Source organism: Excalfactoria chinensis, chromosome Z (assembly GCF_039878825.1).
Source record: "Excalfactoria chinensis isolate bCotChi1 chromosome Z, bCotChi1.hap2, whole genome shotgun sequence".
NCBI lineage: Eukaryota > Metazoa > Chordata > Aves > Galliformes > Phasianidae > Excalfactoria > Excalfactoria chinensis.
The window spans coordinates 66,443,986-66,462,662 of record NC_092857.1 but is presented as its reverse complement, the minus strand read 5'-3'; the positions used below and the strand labels follow the sequence as shown (position 1 = coordinate 66,462,662).

The window sequence follows — 18,677 nt, the reverse complement described above, 5'->3', positions numbered from 1 at the left end:
AAAACAAATCCAGGATGTATATTATATAAACTTTTATTTACATAAGGCATCAAGATTGCCCTTTTAAACAAAAGGGTCATTTTCCCTTTACCAATACTTTGGTGAAAGAAGTTTCACATTTAGTAGACTACTGTTCACTGGTACACTTGTTCTGAACAAGTAGGTACAACCTAAGGTACAAGATTAAAAACCAAACACAAGTGACTTCAGTACGCTATTTCATGAGCCACTCTGCAGAACAAAGAATTAAGGCTTGTTCGCACCGTAACGGTGATCAATCATGCACCATTTATTCCCACAAAGAATAAAATTCATTTCCAATTGCAGAAGGAATAGCAAAAGAAGTAGTCTGGTATAATCCCCATATCGTCTACATCAAAAAACAATTTGGCATTTTAAAAATTAAGTTGAAAAGTAGATGGAAGGAGGGAAGAGGAAAGTATGAACTGGCCCTTGCTTCAGAGTCCTTAATAATGGATTCAGTTTCCAGTGTTCACTCGCGTGAACCCTTCCGTTTAGAAATGAAAGCCAGGACTTCCAAGGACAGATCAAGAAACAGTTTCAGAAAGACTAGAAGTATGGTTCCATTGACCACGAGTATGAAACACGCAGAGGAAATACATTATTTGAAATAATGAACTCCACATTAAGATCCCCATGTACGTAAGATAAACACATCGAGTTAAGCCAGTTTAATAATTCTGATTTATAAAAACCGTAAACCTGTACTATTTTTCGGCCTGATTTAATAATTCCTGAGTTTTAGATCACTGCCAAACCAGCAGATAAAACTCTGAATGATGTAGCAAAAAGTTTTGCAGATCACTGCCGACATTAGCACACACTGTGTTCAGTAACTTTCAGTCATCAATAAAAGTCAGTCTTCCAGGTCCTTCATTTCTCATCCACCTCCGATACCTCTTCCATCGGGGATCCATGGCCATCTTCTTCTTTAACTCCTCCTCTTGTTCTTGTTTATAGACCTGAAAGACAGACAGAAGTTGTTAATAAAGCTGAAGAAAAATCTTAAGTGAACCTGAAGAGGGGTTGTAAACATCAGTGCTTCGACCATCTGTCACATTGAGTTTCAAAGAAAAGCGACACAGCGAAAGACCAGGACCTACATGTGGTGTAAGAGCCTTCAGCAAGGAGCCCAGAAGCTGCAGTTGAGATGCTCTGGATTTGTGCTGACAGCAGAACTACTTCATTGCAAGGCCGTGCTGTTATCACCAATTTTACTGTTTCTTTGCCTTGCCATAGAACTAAATGCTCACGCAGTCAACAGAATGAAATTTGGCAGTAAGGAAGTGGTCACACGCTGCATTTCTAGTCTCTGTCCAGCACACACGCTATCCAATGCAGCTCAGCTTCTTGCTTTGCTCGTTTTCATATTTCACCTCCAGTTAGATGGCAATGAATGGCAATTTCTCCTAATTCAGCTTCAGTTAGAATCTCTACAGCAAGTACTGATGGCAGGAATGACAAGTAAATGTAGTATGGCAAGAAAGAGTGTCACCGCTGATATCTGTAGACTTCAATAGCAGTCGTGTATCTAAAAGAGGCATAGTAGTACAGAGAACTGATAGCATGAGAAAAATGGAACAAAGCATGAATATTTCTCCCTAGAATTCATTCTCCACATAAGCAACAATCAGCAGGTGTCTATAGGTGCCTAAAAAAATAAATCTATCCTCTGCAGGTATTGCTGAATTCACAACCAGACAGCACGGTAAACACTGAACTTCTTAATGCATTCAAGGGATAGTTAGATATGTCTACTGAAGAAAAAGTAATTAAAGATGTTAACTACAAAGGCACCATTTTCTGTTCAAGAAATCTGGAAGCTGCAGATTGCAAGGGGGAAATACTGCTACACGGGTGCAAATTTCTTGTGTTCTTCACTAAAAATCAGCTGCTGGCCACCACAGATGACTCTGGGCTAAAGAGACTTCCCTCTTACAAATACGGGTTTTTACACTCAGTGAACAGAACAGCAGCAGTTAGAAGCAGCAACTCAAACCATGAAATGTTCTCTCTACAACAGAACATGCATTCTACCTTACATTTTCCTTAGGACGTCTGCTTTGACTACTAACAATTCTGGATCTTCAAGCTTTCAGATTGTTTTCAAGAAAACCTAACCTAATTCAGCATGTATGGCTATTCTAATGGCTATTCTTTTCCTTATTTTAGCATCAATTCTAACATTTTTCTCTTCAAATTTCTAAACTAATCCAGTTCTGACTGCTTTCAAGGAGATATTCCCTTTGGTGCCCCTCATCTTCTGATCATCTCTTCTTGGAGAAGGCAGAGCTGCAGCAGCATCTCTTGGGCAGGCCAAATTCTCCTTCTCAATTTCACTTCTGGAAACTTCCTACACCCATATGGCCCACAGATGAGCTTCAGAACAACAATAAGCGCGCTTTGTCAATCTGCCACCTCCTGGCATCCCAAGTTGTCTGGAATGCAAATTTCATGCTGGGGCTCATGTTCTTTCATTGCTCTCACAGAAAGCCTGAGAAAAATCATGTATTTGCTGTTTAGTAACTGTCTGTCCCAGGAAAGAAGCAGCAGTTGTACCTTGTAATATTTCATATACCGTTTTTAGTTAAGCAGAAACACAGCACAGGAAGAACAGCCTCAGTGGAAGCAAAAGAACAGTTACAAAAGGGATAGTTATGAAAATCAAGCTAGGAATCTGTGGCTCGGGAGACTACTAAAACAGGAGTTTCAGGTGATCCAGGTAGTCTTCATTACAGAATTATTATTGCTTGGAGAACCGTGGTCTTTAACATACTGCAAGAACTTTGTCATATCACGCTATCACAGGACAGCCTGTCATCAGATTTAATTGATCTTGTATTCACAGACTGGCTGACTATCACTGGTGGATGTGACCCCTGAGCAAGTGAATCCCTTCTTTTATCCATGGGCATGTTCAGGAGCTGCTGCCTATCAGCAACTGAACATAAGATGTTGAAGAAAACAAACCAAGTGCTTCTCTAACCATTTCAGATGTAGACAGCAACACCTAGAATTGAAGCATCACTTCCCACATTACTGTTCCAAAGACCTCCGCAAGGTACCTGCTCTTACTCCGGGAATGGTGCATAACCAACATTATCTTTTCCTCCCCAGCCACTCACCTCATAGTTTTCTCGTATCCACAGCTGCCGTTCAAGAAAGGTCTCTTTCTGATGATCTTCTAGGCTGTCAAACTGAGACTGAGACATTTTCATGTATCTCCGTATGATATACAGCTTCTCTTCCACACCATATTCTTGCCCTTTGATAGTGAAACAATAAATCCACCAGCAGTACCAAATTACATACTTGCACAAGTAGAAAGGAGCAAGAAGGATCTGAAACAGAAGGATATCATATATCTTGGGCTTCTGATAACCGCCTTTTATATCTATTTTATTTTTAATAATGTCTTTGATGATTTCTTCTTCTTCTTCACGAATTTCTTCCTTAGACCTCCTGTTCTTGCCTTTTTCTCTGGTCTTGTTGAGTAATCCTTGTTGCTTGGCAATCTCAGTAGCTTGTATACGGTATTTTGGCACTGTAGCTAGATAGTTGATAGCTTCATTGTAACTACTCCACCAGCTGAAGAACTGTAATTTAAGAATAGTAAAAAAAAAAAAAAAAGCAATAAAGGACACGTTTTTGATATGGACACATTCCTATTTGGAGCTTTGCCGGAATAAAATATGCTGCCTTATATCTTTAACCACAATTATATTACAGCAAAGGTGAAAACTGAAGGCAACAGCACCACTTCTGTAATAATACAGAACCTGTAATCATTCCTCCAAACCTGGTAAGGCATCCGGCAAACAGCCATCACTATGTATATTGCTGCGTGACATGCATGGCACACGTATGTGTGATGATGTAGGTCAAGCAGAATGTAAAGAAAGGCATTGCTCACACTGGGTTTGCTCACGAGAAGACAGTTATCTCCTACCACTTCAAACAACGCTTACACTGGGCTGTGGTGGCCTTCAGAAGTCCGGCATATGAACATCTCATTATAAAAGTTATTACTCACTTTACAGTTAATTAACCACGGCTTAAGTACATGCAAATCTCACTAGACGGCCAGGACTGACTTTACAAGGTTCAATACCTCACCCAAATTTCCAGCTACCCTCTGAAATTCAACAGGGAAAATAAAAAAAAGTAACTGAAATAGCGTTTGAAATGAACATGCCATTTCGTGCCTTGTTTTCTTTAAACAGGCAGCACGCTCACTTGTGTGACAGGCACACTCCTTACAACCTTAACAAAAGAAGAGGAAAAGGCCCATCAGTTAGCTAAATCGGGGTAAAGTTGTATTTAACCACCCGGGAGGTGACCTGCAGGCAAAGTGAGTGTTCACACTTAGCCAAAATAAGCAATAAGAGGTGAAATGCAACACTGTAACTAGGGATCTGTTCTCAGCCTGCTACAGAGAACCAAGGATCTTCTCTGGGAGAGCTGCACTAGACTGCATGAAGTACTCTGCTGTAAGAATAAGGCAATGACTAACTGCATTGTGTGTCTTCATCTAAGCTACACGGTGCGGACAAAATCTGCTGCACACACCCTGACTTCAGATTTGTTACAGATGCCATGGGGAAGTTCGACACAGCAGCCATGAAAGGACCTCCTTGCTGGCACTGTTTGAAGGCTGGTGCGCTCTGAGACCTGCAGACACATCTCTCCCATATCAGAAACTCACTGAGCATTGCCACATGAAGGTGAGATCCCCATATCCCCCCCCATTCACTGAGCATTGCCACATGAAGGTGAGATCTCACCTGAAAGACGGAGATGGCACACACTGTAACCAGGATCACTATCCGGACATCCACTTTAGGTGCCAGCCTCCTGCTGTAGTAGTGATAATAGTGTCTGTAATACTCCTCAGGATGATCCAACATGTAGTCATAATCTTTACGTGTTTCTTCATCCTGTAGGATCAGAGATGACAAGCATGTGTAGGTTCAGATGGCTGTTATCACTTACTCTGTTACCTTTGTGTTTTACATCTCATAAAGGACTACACTGTTAGAAAACTTGCAAAAGCAAAGCCATGAAGCACTGAGGACATCCTTTGTTCCTTTCCCTATATACCAAATTAAGGCGTTCTTACCCTCATCCACCCATACAAACCTGACGTATGCAGGCTTAATTATGCAAGTATAGACTATAAGATGACTTGATTTAATAGTAAAATCAAGACAGGCAACCGAGATTCATGTGATCAGTAAATCTATTTTCTGAACTAGATACTAGGTGAGCTGGAGCTGATAGGAAAAGATTTCCAGATGAACCAACTACCAAAGCACTGTTTTATCTTTTGCTTAGGGGGTCAAGGAATCTGTCTAGCGTTGTCTGTTTCAAAGCCTCGTGGTTCTCATTTTCTTGAGCTATCTCATTCTGAAACACACAGTTATGCGATGAGAAATGTAACTTTGTCAGCACTAACTGCATTCCTTCCCTACTCCCTAGGAAAGTTCTTTTCCCCATAGACCTTCAAGCATGTTTCCATCTCCCATTCCTCAGCTGTGGCCAGCCCACACATTTTCGTCCTGCCTGGATTTGCTTACAGGTCTCAATGTTAATTTGCTGTTTACTGACGCTTTTTGCTTAGCGATACGGCTGTACATTAAGTCTAACTTCAGAGGGGCTTCCAAGGGCAGTCCGTCCTCCCCCACGTTCTCGGGCTATCGTAAAAGCACAGGCGGCGTTTTTCCTCCCTCGGCCGAGCCCACACAAAGGAAGGCAAAGCCGACCTGGCGCAATCCGTCGCAGAACGCAGACGCGCCCCATCCCGAGGTCCGACCTCGGCGAGCGGAGCCCATCGGGCGCACGGCGGCCGCGGGACAGCGCTGCGAACGCGGAGTCCGCCCCGCTCCCGCCCGGGCCCCGCGCTGTCTCTTACCGGAGCGGCTCCGGCCGCGGCGGCGGTCCCGCTCTCTCACCTTGAGGGTCTCGTAGGCGGTGGCGATGAGCAGGAACTTCTCGTGCGCCGCCTGCGAGCCGCCCGCGGCGGCCGGGTCCCCGCGGTAGCGGTCGGGGTGGTACTGGCGGGCCAGCTGCCGGTAGGCGCGGGCGATCTCCGCCTTGCTGGCCTGCCGGCCGACGCCCAGCACCTCGTAGCACACGCGCCGCCCGCAGTACAGCCCCTCGATCAGGCCCCGCGCCGGGCGCGGCAGCAGCAGCGCGGCCGACAGCCACAGGCACAGCGCCCAACGCCGGCCGCCGGCCGCCGCCATCTCGGTGCGCCCCGCCGCCGCCGCCGCGCCTGCGCAATACGGGCCGGGAGGGGCGGGAAGGGGCGAGGAGCGGGGCGAGGAGCGGGGCGCGGCGCCCGCACTGCCACAGCCGCCCGCGGGGGGATGTTGCTGCCGCCCGGCTGGGCTGAGCCGGGCCGCGTCCCGCCCGGCCCGGAGCGCACGCAGCTCCGTGGGCAGCCGTGCACCGCCTCGCCGTCCTCCGAGACGGGTTCTCAGCACCGTCGCTCCTCCTGCCCGCGCCACGTCTGCTGGCTTCCCTGTCTCAGGGGCTCCTCGCGCCTCGGAAAGTCCCTGCGCTCTTCCCGACTCCTTCTAGCTTATCCCCGCTTGCCTGTCCATCCGAGGAGGAATGCGGGGCCGCAAAAGGGCGCCCTCTGATGAGGACAGGCTGAGTGAACCGGGTCTGTTCGGCCTGGGGAAGACCGAGAGGGGATCGTAGTACTGCTCCGGGGCGGGCGTTAAAGGGACGGAGCCGGGTGCTTTGCAACATCGCCGAGTGACGGGACAGGATGCGGCAGCTCCTTCGGAGGAAGAGCTGTGCTAAGGGTGACAGAGCTCTGCCACGGGCTGCCCAGAGGTCGTGCGATATTCAGGACGGGGAGCCCGCCGTAGCTGCCAGCAGGACCGCTGGTCGAGGCGCTGCTGCCCAAAGGCTCCTTCAGGAGCACGGGCTCCATCCCCGTTGTAGGCTCGCGGTCTGAGCGCCGGAGCCCTCCCAGCGCCACGCTGAGATCACCACGAGCGTCCGGGGAAGGGACACGGAAAGGGTCACAGCCGTGACGAGCTGAGCTGCGGGCCGGACCCCAACACGGCTCCCCTCGGCCAGGTCGCGCCTCGGACCGTCGTCCGGGCCGTGCGGGCTCTGGGCGGGGCCGCGGGGAGCCGCTAGGGGGAGAGGCTCCGCCGCCCGCACCGCCCCGGAGCGCTTTACCTCCCCCGCCCCTCTGGTGCGCGCATACGGGAGCGGGCCGGCATGGAGGGCAGCATGGACTCGGGTCAGCGTGATGGCGGAGCGGGCGGGGCGGCGGGGCGATGGCTCAGCTCTTTCTAAATATAAAGGGAGGGCGGCGCGGGGCCCGTCCGTCCCTCGTGGTGGTTGCGTCGGGGCGGGGGAGGAGACGTTAGCGGCCCGGTGCCGCCCGGAGCTGCGGAGAGAGGGGCGGGAGCGGCCTCGCGGCGGCCAGGCTGAGCGCGGCGCGTCTCCCCGCCCGCCCTCCGCCTTTCCGCCTGCTTTTCCGCCTGCCTTTCCTCCCCGGCCGGCAACATGGCTGCGGCCGCCGCGGCCGCGCAGGACGAGCTCAGTGAGTGGCGGCGGGCAGCGCGGCGGGCCCGGCCTCGCGCGGTCACCGCGCTACCGGGGCGGAGGGGGCCGGGGGCGGGCGGCGGGGCCGGGGGCCGGAGAGGAAGGCCGTTGGGCCGGCTGGGAAATGTAGTGTGGGGCGGCGGCCTGGCCTGCCCCGCGCTGTGTGTGTGTGTGTGACCTTGCGGGGCTGCGGCGCTCGGGGGTCTGAGGAGTTCGGGGTGGGGTCAGCGCTCGTCGCCCTCAGGCCCCGTGTCGGCAGGAAGCGGTGCGCTCATCTCTGCTGAAGCACACGCGACTTCGAGAGCGCGGTCTTATTTCCCTGGCTTTCCCGGGATCTGTAGAGCTCTTCCCGGGTAGAATTAATTAACGGGCAGCGTATGACTCAGCTGAGCGAAAGGTGGCTCCGGAATGATACGTCTGGCAGCTGCCGGAGGTGAAGGGCAGGAGCGGCTCTCGCGGCGTATCGGTGCTGTCGATGCCGCTGCGATTTTTCCCGTGGCCGTGTTCTCTCTGCGCGCTTCTGTGGAGGTGCTGCCTTTGTTCTGCTCTTTGTTACCGGAGCGGGGCTGGGTGGCACACGGAGCGCTGGGGATGCGCTTTATGTAACCGCGGGGCCTCGTGGCGGGGTGCAGATCTTCGGGTTACACCGAGCCTTGGGTTGGACGACACGAATGCCAGGCTATTTATTCCGTTGACAACTGGGTAAAGCTGTGATCGCGACAGGCCTGGCTGCTGCTGTCCTCCAGGAGGTCCCTCTTCCGCTTGGCGCTGCAGTCGGTGCGGTTCCTGCCTGCAGCTCCGCCGGTTCTGTCCGTGCGGTGTTTCTGTCTTCCCAGCCCCGGAGCTGACACTGCACAAACCGGTCCTGAGCTGCGGATCAGCTCCTCCACAGCTCTTTGTGTTAAACGGCTCTGAACGCCTTCAGAGTGAGACTTGTGTCAAAAACTGTACGGCGCTGTCGTTGCTGCTCTGCTGTGTCCTCAGAGTGGAGCAGATTTTACTGAATTTTAAGACTGTGTTTGGTCCAGTGGAGAAGGAGAGAGTGTTGTTTCTTTTGATTGTATTTTCCCTGGTACCTCACCTGTCACTGTCATCTTAGTTGAATTCCTCTTTCTCCATTCACTTGTATCCTTAAGGCAAAGGAGGAGTGGGAAACTGAACCAACCTCTCTTCTGATGCACTTAAATAGTAGAAGTTTAGCATACGTAGAAGGAAATCTGTTTGTTTTTAGAACAATGGTACATCCCAAAGTAACAAGCACAATTATTACTAGTTTTAGATTTGACAGTCAGTTTTCCTTTTGTATGTATTTAGCTCTATAGTGCCAGTAGAACATAAAACTCTTTGCTTAGACTATGTATGTGGGTACTGACTGTTTGAGAGATCAAGTTAATTGAAAGCAGCATCAGAATGAAGGTTAAAAATCAGTGCAAAGCCATTAAACTGATCCTGAAACTGTAGGAGTTCAGATGCAAGAGTGAGCGTTTAATTTTGAGTAATTGCCAGCCAACTGGATGGGAGGCCTAATCCTGGCATATTGCAGGTATGTGGAACTTGGAATGCTATTCAATCTTCTGCTTTAAAAAAATAATTTAAAAAAAATCCATAATATGGAAGAAGAGGATGGAAAAAAGGATATAATCCCCACCTCCTGAGGCCTTCCCACTCCTTTCCACTCGGAGCCTTTAGAACAATGCAGCCCAATTCTACAAATGCTCCTCTAAGTAGTTTGCCTTTGGGCGCATAATGGGTTACTGGTAGAGCCAGGAATAGCACCAGCAAATCCTGACTCACTGTTTGCTGCTATAATCGTACAGGGTATATTTTCTCCCAGAGCCTAATACCATTTCAACAAGAACTTGTCATCTGTTCTAGTAGTGGCACAGTGGGCAAGAACCAGTTTGATTCCCCACGTTGATCCTTCTGTGTTGAGAATAGCACTGAAACAGTTGCTTTGCTCAGGAGGGAGTGAAAGATGTTGGAGCTTTTGCAGAAGTAGATGTTAGTCCCTGAACCTGCATGCCTTCCAGGCAGAGACACCCCCGTGTCCCCTCTGGGGAAGGTGCTGGGGTCTCCAATGCACTGTGTTGGTTTTACGGAGCCTGAGTAACTGAGGCTTTTTGTTTGCTGTACTGAAACGTGCTTCAGGAAGTGCTTTATTGTGGCAGTCCCACTGGTATGTCATAGACTTTCTTTTTCCCCCCAGGAACATGAAGATAGGTTCCAGCTTTATGCACAGAACATTTTTCTACTCTTCTTTGTTTTGCAGAGGACCCAAGACTCTCCCCTAGGTTCCTAGACAGTTAAATTGTTCCTATGATAGTTACATACCAAGATATGTCCTAGTCTTGTTAGTTTCTGGAGTCTGTTTTCATGAAGAGGAGAGGATATCTTGTTTGATTCTCAGATATACCAGTTCAGATCGCAGAGAGGTCTGTGCAGGATGGCCAACCTGCTGCACATAATGCCTGTGAATGCCTGAGGATGATGAGACTTGGTGAGGACAGGAAGGAAGGCCTGGGCACAAAAAGTGGGGCTGAGCTCAGCAGAAGTGAGAGATGATGTCTTGGCAACACAAAATTGATAGGCCAGCTCCCTTAGCAAGACCAAGCATTCAAAGAATTCATGTATGTGATTTCAGCTGGAAAAAAAATCTTACTTTCTTTTAAAGAGCAGAAAACACTAAACTTTTATTATTTATTTGCTTTATTCTTTTTGTGTCTTTCTGTTATTCTGTTTGGCAAGCTACCGTAGAGCAGAACTGGAAGAAGAGGCATGTTGTCTCAGCGAGCAGGTTGTGGGCTTGCTGTTGACTGCAGGATTGGTTCTGAAGTAAGAAGGCCAAGAAGTAGTGCTGACTGTGCTAGAGCTGGTGTCACAGGGTCTTGGAAGCTTGTAGCATACCAGTTGGAGTCATTAGCATGACTCCCTTGTCAAGCTTGTATGCTGCATGCTGTCTTATGTTTTGGATTCTGTTTGCTTTCTGCAAGAGGTGTGGTCTTAAGCCCCGAATTCTTGTAATTTTAAATGGAGCCTGGAGGGGAAAAAAGCACACAAAAAAATCAGAAGCAAAACATACATTTTCTCACGAATAGGTAACTGCATTGCCATGGTAACTTGAGGATTTCAAATTCCAAGTACAGTGTGTCAGTGGGAGCAAATTGGACACTGCTGCTGTAAGCAGGGATACAAAGATTCATCTTGTTGTCCTTCCACTTTATTTCCTGTGTACGGTAAAAGAGAAGGTCTCTTCCTACACAGTGCCTATTGTTAAGTTCTTCTTGTGTTCCTCCTTTTGTAGACATGTTTTCTTCAAGAAAACCCTCATTAAAAAAAACAAAACAAAACAAAAAATTTAATGCTTTGTGGAAATACTGCAGAGCCTTTAGGAAATTAGTTGTGACTATGCCAAAATACATGAGTAGCTATTACAAATTTTGAGTGAACTTAATGGTATGAGCTTCAAAAATGAAATGCTGGTATTCATCCTTCTACTCGTGCAGTTAGTTCATTCTTTGCTGTTTATTTTAATCCTTAGTGAAAGGTCATTGTCATAGCTGTGGCATGCGTAATGTTTTGAAGGCTTCCTATTTAACTAGGCACGATTTCTCCTGTGTTTGCTAATGCAGTGGGCAAGTTTGACCAGGACCACAGTTGGCACCGCCACCATAACCAGACTGTGGGCAGTGTAGTGATCATCTTTCTTTAAAGAAGGATCTTCTAGCTTTCATGTTCATATCTAAAGGGAAACTTGATATAGTATCCTAAAAACAATGGAATCAGAGCTGCGCAGAGTGACAGTAATTAATTAATCTTATTTGGATTGTTCCTTCCAAAGCTCACTGTGGACTGCGTGCACCCTTCTCTTTTCCATTGGCATGAGGGTGCTGAAGTGCAAGCTTGTTCTTGGAGTGATTTATTTAGAGCCTGGCATGTCTGGGCACTGGGGTTTCCAATTAAGTTTCCACTGATGCCTGCTTCTTGTGCTCCATTCTCTCTTTCATTTTGACTTTCTCAGCGTTTTTTGTTGGTTTGTTGTTTTTCCTCATAAATTCTTTGGTCTGTTATAAGTTGGTCCATGGCCTCTGACAGTGAGGTCTTCCCCCATCATCATATTCAGCAGACTTGCCCTGGTTTGATGATGCAAGTAATTTATACAGGTATGGCAAATAGCTAATGCAGGTGGTGTTAGAGGTGGCAACAAACTGCAAGGTGGTATTGCCATGCTGAATTTGAGATGAGAAGTCACTGTGACATTTAGGAAGGAGATGCCACTGCACAATCCCAGATAGCTGAAATACCAACTTCTTAGATGGGGTTATTGCTCTCCTTTATCAAATGTCATGTCCATTACTTGCTCCTTTCACTGCTTCTAACAACTTGCAGATTATCTTTGTTGACCATTCTAATTAACTTGTGAAAGGAGAAATTGCAGGAAGGGTGTCAGATGGACTGCATGCTGTGCTTGGTTTGGGCTAGCAGTGTTGAAGGCTGGGATACTGGAGGTTCTCTCATGTGAAATATAGTGCTGTTACTGTCAAATTGCAGTAAGATTGCTGCAGCAGTTAATTTTAATTGCTTTGGGTTACTCAAAGTGTTATTGTGCCATCTTCTGTGCTGTGTAGCAAAGCAAGTTAGACGTCCTTGCTTTAATTATTTTTATTGTAATAAAACCACATGATCTCCCTCCTTGAAACTACAACCCTGCAGATTTAAAGTGCTAGATAGGGGACATAAAACTGGACAGGTCTACGATAGTTAGACTGCAATCCAACCCCATCTGCTTTCTCCCCCCTGCCCCATCCCACATGGAGCCATTTGATCACCAGAACTTCTGCTCTGCTGTCAGCACCAGCAGCATGAGAGGTGGGCTTGCTCAGTAGGCTAGGAATTGAATGGTTGATGTGTATGAGATTTATAGCTCTACGGGTGTGCTCCTTTGTTTCCCTGTACTGCTGCTATGGATACAGCCTGCAATGGAGCACAGGAGTGTGACTTGCCTGCAAGCTGACAAACCCCTCTCGGGTTTCCTACCTGCAGCCAGGCTCCTCGAATCTTTGGAATGGCCTTGCCATCCCTGCATCAGGGGCAAGGAAAAATGATTGCAGTGTTATGGCTCAACAACTAGACAGAAGAGAGTGAGAAAAGTAGTAAACTTATTTCATGGATTCTCTTTACCTCCTGCTTTTCTCCCCTCAGCTTCTCCTGTTACTACAGTTTTGGTTGCTCCTTACATCAACTGAGAAATATGAGAAGCTGGAAGTTGTGTAAATGCTCGTAGTTCACAGGAGTCATAGGAATCACAGGATCATAGGAGTTGGAAAGGACCTGTGGAGATCCCCTGGCTCAGCCCCCTGCTAAAGCAGATTCTCTGCAGGATGCAGAAGAAGGCATTCAGGCAGGTCTGTGAATATCTCCAAAGGAGAGTCATGGCCCCTCTAGGCAGCCTGTTCCAGTGCTTTGTCACCCTCACTGTAACAAAAGTTCTTCCTCATGTTCAGAAGAAACTTCCTATGTTTGTGCCCATTGCCTCTTGTGTCATTGGGCACCACCAAAAAGAGCTTGCCCCCAACCTCTTGACACCTACCAGGTATTGAGGGGCAGTGATAGGATCCTCTCTCAGCCTTTTCTTCTTCAGGCTGAACAGCCCCAGGTCTCTCAGCCTTTTCTCATATAGAGGATGCTCCAGCATCCATCTCATCCAGGGTCTTTGCAGCCCTCCGCTGGACTCCCTCCAGCAGTTCCCTGTTGTTCTTGGTCTGGTGAACCCAGAACTAGACACAGTTGGGCATGATCCCTTACCTTGTGAAGCAGTGTGGTGCTGGGGAGATTCCTGAGTCAGCTGCCATGAGAGCAGTGAATCTGCAGTGGTGTCCAGGAGTTCTAGTTCCAAGGGAAAAAAATCTGATGATTACACTGATTGCTTGAGCTGTTTCTCCTGCATGGAATGTCCCAGGCAGCTTCTGAGCACATTCTGTGTCATTAGACATCCTGGAGGTATTTCAGGTAGTGAAATACAACACAAAAAGGAAGGTGAAAAGGGAAAATTTGTTAGGATTTAGAAACGAAAAGATAAATATCTTAAAATTGTTGACTAGCTGACAAGCTAAATGCTCCGTGTAATCTGAAACAACGGATCAACAATCAAATGCAAGTTTGCATTGTGAGTGCTGCAGAGTTTTGACTTGTAATTTCCCTGATGCTAAAATTTCACATTTCAGTCTTTTTGGGTGCTTGTCATTTGCTGAGCAGAAAATAAAATGTTGGAGGTGTTTAATCTGCAGCTGGCAGAGGAGGGATGACTGTATAAGGACTCAGCACACGGATGGTACAGATTTCAACAACAAAAAATAGGACAGTGAAACTGTTCTGCAGCTACATCAAGGGCGATTTCCTGGCTAGAGCTTTTGTATTTGAGCATCCTTTCTGTTCATTCACCTCCAGCAGTGCACATTCACCCAGTCCTTTACTTCTTCCCTGCAGCCACACTTTCTTTTTTACCTTACAGCCTGCACAGTGATCCTTTTCCATGGAAGGCAGGTCTCCCTGTTACCCTCTAATCTTGGCTTCTAAACGATCACTGCAGTTTAGTCTTTAGGGAAGTAGTTTTGCCCTGCAGGATGCACTAAGGCCTGTAGTCCCTTAACACATCAGATTTCCTTGCTGCCTGCAGGGAGGCTCCCAATGCTGTGTACCAGTGCCCAGCCTGGCTGTCAGAACAGCACTGTTCCGGGCAGGTCTGGCTTTTCTGCTGATATAGCTGTCGGGCCAGCTCTAAATTCCCACAGTATTGGCTCCTTCATCCTCTATACAAAAACAGATAGTTCTCAGCCCGTGTACTTGAGTTTCTGACAGAAGAACTTAGTCTCATCCATCTCCATCAAGTGATCTTCTGCTAGCTCAGTGAGAAAATTGATGTTTTATGCTTTTATTTCCTCCCCTCCCACCCTCCACCCTCCTCTTGGTCTTGAAGGAGTTGCAACTTCTTCCTTTTTGTGGAAGTTAATTTCCTTATTGTTTTCCTTCCTTGCTTTGGTCAGGAGAGCTGCTATTTGAGATTTATTACAAAACTCCAGCAGTGTCACAGAGCAATAGTAGGATCTTTATGTTTTAAGTTGCAGCAATATACCTGTGTTTTGTAGTTGCAGTCTTTTTCCTATTGATGATAATGTTGTCTTTTATTTATTTATTTGGGGTGGGGAGGGCGCAGGGGGGAATTAACGAATTGTAACAAGTCAGCAGCTAATTGAGACAAATTTTGTGCAGCATTTTCAAGATTTTCTGGATCTGTGTGACTTAAAAAAAACACGTTCGTGACAGAACAGGTGGATCTGTGGCAAGATGTCCTATAAATTCTCATGCTGGTATCAGATTTAGAGCAGCAGTCTCAAGCTTTTTAAGAACTTTTTCACTTTTAACTTGTTCTTTGTACTTCTTAGGTAGGCAGCCTGTTAATTAATTCACAGCTGCTGTGGTGTGACTTGTCCCAAAGCTTATGCCAGGTGCTTTGCCTGGACTTTCTTTTCTTAATTGCTGTGGCACTAACTGTAATCTTTGTTGGGTCCTGCTTTATCTGGTTGTTTTGTTCTGTTTGCACAACATCTACAACAGTGGAGTCCCCGGGCATGACAAGAACCATAAATTTAACAAGAAGAAGGATAAGAAGTGGCTGCTAAATCTTTTGTGCTCTGTAATTATTTAGTAGAGATATGGGATGTCATGGTCTGAATGCAAATCACAGCACACTTCCAGAAGTTTGCAGCTCTACAGCTGCACAGCTTTGCTGTGAAAGCAGAAAGTGCAGAAGGTGGGTTAGAGGTGCTAACCTTTCATACCACCTTTGGACAAGTTGTGGTTTTTATTTGAAACAAAATATAAAGCAGTATCACAGGAATTTTAATTGCTTCTGTCTATAATAGGAGTCGTTTGTATGTAATTGTGGAGGCCAGTACAGGGAATAATTGGGCTGGTTTACTCTGTTAGTGTTAAAAGTAGAAGGTGGGTCTGCTCTTTGTGTTGCTGAGACAAAGGTATTCTTTGTAGCATCTCTTCTGAATCCACTAAGGGATTTTCAGGAAAAAAAAATAAATCATGCTGCTGCAATTTTGAGTCCCGTTGATTTATTTTTCCCCTCTTATTTTCTTTAAACTGCAGATCAACTTGAACGTGTGTTTTTGCGTCTCGGCCATGCAGAAACAGACGAGCAGTTGCAGAATATTATTTCCAAATTCCTCCCCCCTGTTCTCCTCAAGCTGTCCAGCACTCAGGAAGGAGTTCGTAAAAAGGTAAGGGCGCCTACCCTACTGGTACATTGTTGTCATCAGGCAGCAGGAAATGCCTTCCTGTGGCAATAAAATACTCTTTGATGTTCTTTGTGAAGAGATCTACTGTTTCAGGAAATGGTACCATGAGCCTGATAGGGAGAAAGAAAATAGTCATTCCTGCATCAGCGAGGTGTTTTGTATATGTGTGATTTTTGCATGTATAGACTGTATTTGTTTCTGCTTGAAGCCAGCTTGCTGTGAGTTAGCCTGAAACGAAGACTTCTTCTCATAGAGTCATCTGCCACAGCTTCCAGCTGTTGTACATCCACCTGGCTAATAGTGCATGTGGAGCAAGCCTCCTTCTCTGTGCAAATGCCTTATGGGTCTTTTTCACTACTTGACAGTAGGAGTAAAAGCAAATACCAAATCATTTTGAGAGTGCAATGTAATGTCTGTTTGAGGGAATTTCCCTAATGCAGAAGACTGCTTTGTTGCAGAGTTCATTTGGATATGCATTCAGTACTACCTGCAAAATGATTTGGCCCTTTCCTACTTAGAATCATAGAATCATAGAATTACTCAGGTTGGAAAAGACCTTGAAGATCATCAAGTCCAACCGCAGCCTAACCAGTAGCCTATCTCTTAAAAAAACAACCACAAAAACAATACCACAACAACAAACCTCTGCTAAATCATATCCCTGAGTACCACATCCAAGCGACTCTTAAACACATCCAGGGATGGCGATTCAACCACCTCCTTGGGGAGCCCATTCCAGTACCTAACCACCCTTTCTGTAAAGAAGTTCTTTCTAATATCCAACCTAAACTTGCCCTGGCGCAACTTGAGGCCATTTCCCCTCGTCCTGTCACAAGTCAGTAGTGAGAAGAGACCTGCCCCACTCTCACTGTAAGAACCTTTCAGGTACTGGAAGACAGCAATAAGGTCTCCCCTCAGTCTCCTCTTCCTCAGACTAAACAGCCCCAGCTTCCTTAGTCTCTCCTCATAGGGCTGATTCTCCAAGCCCTTAACAAGCCTCGTTGCCCTTCTCTGGACCTGCTCCAGTACCTCCATGTCCTTCTTGTGCTGAGGTGCCCAAAACTGGACACAGTACTCGAGGTGAGGCCTCACCAATGCTGAGTACAGGGGCAGGATGACTTCCTTAGTCCTGCTCACCACACCATTCCTGATACAAGCCAGGATGCCATTGGCCTTCTTGGCCACCTGGGCACACTGCTGGCTCATATTCAGCCGACTGTCCATCAGCACACCAAGGTCCCTTTCCGTCTGGGAGCTTTCCAGCCACACCTCCCCAAGCCTGTAGGGTTGCCTGGGGTTGTTATGACCAAAATGCAGGACCCGACACTTGGCCCTGTTGAAACTCATTCCATTAACCTTGGCCCATCGATCAAGTCTATCCAGGTCTCTCTGTAGTGCCCTTCTCCCCTCAGGCAGATCAACACTCCCTCCCAGCTTAGTGTCGTCTGCGAACTTACTGAGGGTGCACTCAATCCCCTCATCCAAATCATCAATGAAGATGTTAAACAGAAGCGGCCCAAGCACCGAGCCCTGGGGGACGCCACTCCACTCCACTCCATTGACCACAACTCTCTGGGCCCGGCCATCCAACCAGTTCTTCACCCAGCGGAGCGTGCACCCATCCAAACCACGGGCAGCCAGCTTCTCTACCAGAATGTTATGGGGGACAGTGTCAAAGGCCTTACTGAAGTGAATACTTGGATGAATTAGAGAGAAGAACAAACGTTCTATAGTTAAAATTGAATATGTACCTAAGGAATTCAGTTCTTGCCTTAGGTTAAAAACCCATCTCCACATCCATGAAGCAGCTCTGGAGCACAATAGAAAAGGGAGGAACGTGTGTGCCACTTTGTCCCACCTACCCCCAGGTGCAATTGTAGCAGTCACTGGTCTTTAAGTTTGTGGAGCTTTGTTGTCCTTGAGCACAGAGATATACTGGCAGGTGGAAACCCAAATTATGGACTCAGATGAAGGGATGCTGTGCAGATCATTCTCATGGCTGCCCTAAGAGAGTCTCAACTCTGCTGATAAGACCTGAAACCCACCAGAATGAGCCAATATCAAAACACTATTTAAACTGAGGTATTACTGCCTAGGGGTAGTGCACACAAGGAGATGCAGAGGAAGGACATTTTGGGACTGCTCAAGCCTGACTTTGTGATGTTTAATGGAGGAACCAAAGGTGGAGAAAGGGGTGGTCCTAGTGATTTGGGGAGGAGTAATTGTGAGAAATTGGAGGGATGAGTGAATAAAAAGGGATAGTGATATATAAACAATTCATGATCATTATGCTTGTCCTGAACCTTATTAGCATAGTCTGTCCCGTATTCTTGTTAATTTTCATTTTTAGCTGGTTTTTGAATGAGGCATTTTTGTTTTGGTGTCAGAGGGAACTTGTCTGTATGCTGGCAGATGAAGAGACAAGGTCTCTTAAGAATGAGGCTATTGGAAAGCTGGCTCTTGGTGATACCAAGGGAGTTTGTCAATTGATGGAGAGATGCAAGGATATGGGGATCTCTTGGGGTGAGACCCATTTAATAGTGTGGCCCTCTTAAGGGTAATACCTTGCTGGTTTTACTAATGGATACCAACAGGGTCTCCTGGAGCTGAGTGTGTGATGACTTTATCTCTGGGGCCGAGACCATGAGGAGTCCCCTGTTGTAGGGACCAGGGGATACCTGGCCTGTGCAGTGTGTGCATGTAATGGTCTGCTGCTGCACCCTTGATGGCTTATATGTCCAGGTGCCAGCTTCTGGGCAGAGCCGAGCTTCAGGAGGGGCCCAT

The 18,677-nt window shown here is 47.2% G+C and overlaps 2 protein-coding genes across 3 annotated transcripts in view; one reads left to right on the top strand and one right to left on the bottom strand.

The window, feature by feature from the left end:
• DNAJC25 (DnaJ heat shock protein family (Hsp40) member C25) lies at positions 1 to 6,303 on the bottom strand. Its single transcript, XM_072359306.1, has 4 exons — positions 5,973 to 6,303; positions 4,806 to 4,958; positions 3,147 to 3,617; positions 1 to 983 (listed from the first exon to the last, which is right to left on the bottom strand). Exons 1-4 carry the CDS (start codon positions 6,264 to 6,266, stop codon positions 861 to 863), a joined length of 1,041 nt encoding a protein of 346 aa, XP_072215407.1. The 5' UTR covers positions 6,267 to 6,303; the 3' UTR covers positions 1 to 860.
• A 924-nt stretch (positions 6,304 to 7,227) lies between these two features.
• ECPAS (Ecm29 proteasome adaptor and scaffold) overlaps positions 7,228 to 18,677 on the top strand; it is a 60,592-nt gene continuing 49,142 nt past the window's right edge. Inside the window, exons 1-2 of one of the 2 annotated variants that reach the window (XM_072359677.1) lie at positions 7,228 to 7,282; positions 15,745 to 15,875. In XM_072359677.1, coding sequence (XP_072215778.1) covers positions 7,261 to 7,282; positions 15,745 to 15,875 — 153 coding nt within the window. In that variant the 5' untranslated portion in view covers positions 7,228 to 7,260. Of the gene's footprint in view, positions 7,283 to 7,423; positions 7,589 to 15,744; positions 15,876 to 18,677 lie in introns of those variants that run through there. The other variant, XM_072359676.1, reaches the window with a different exon arrangement.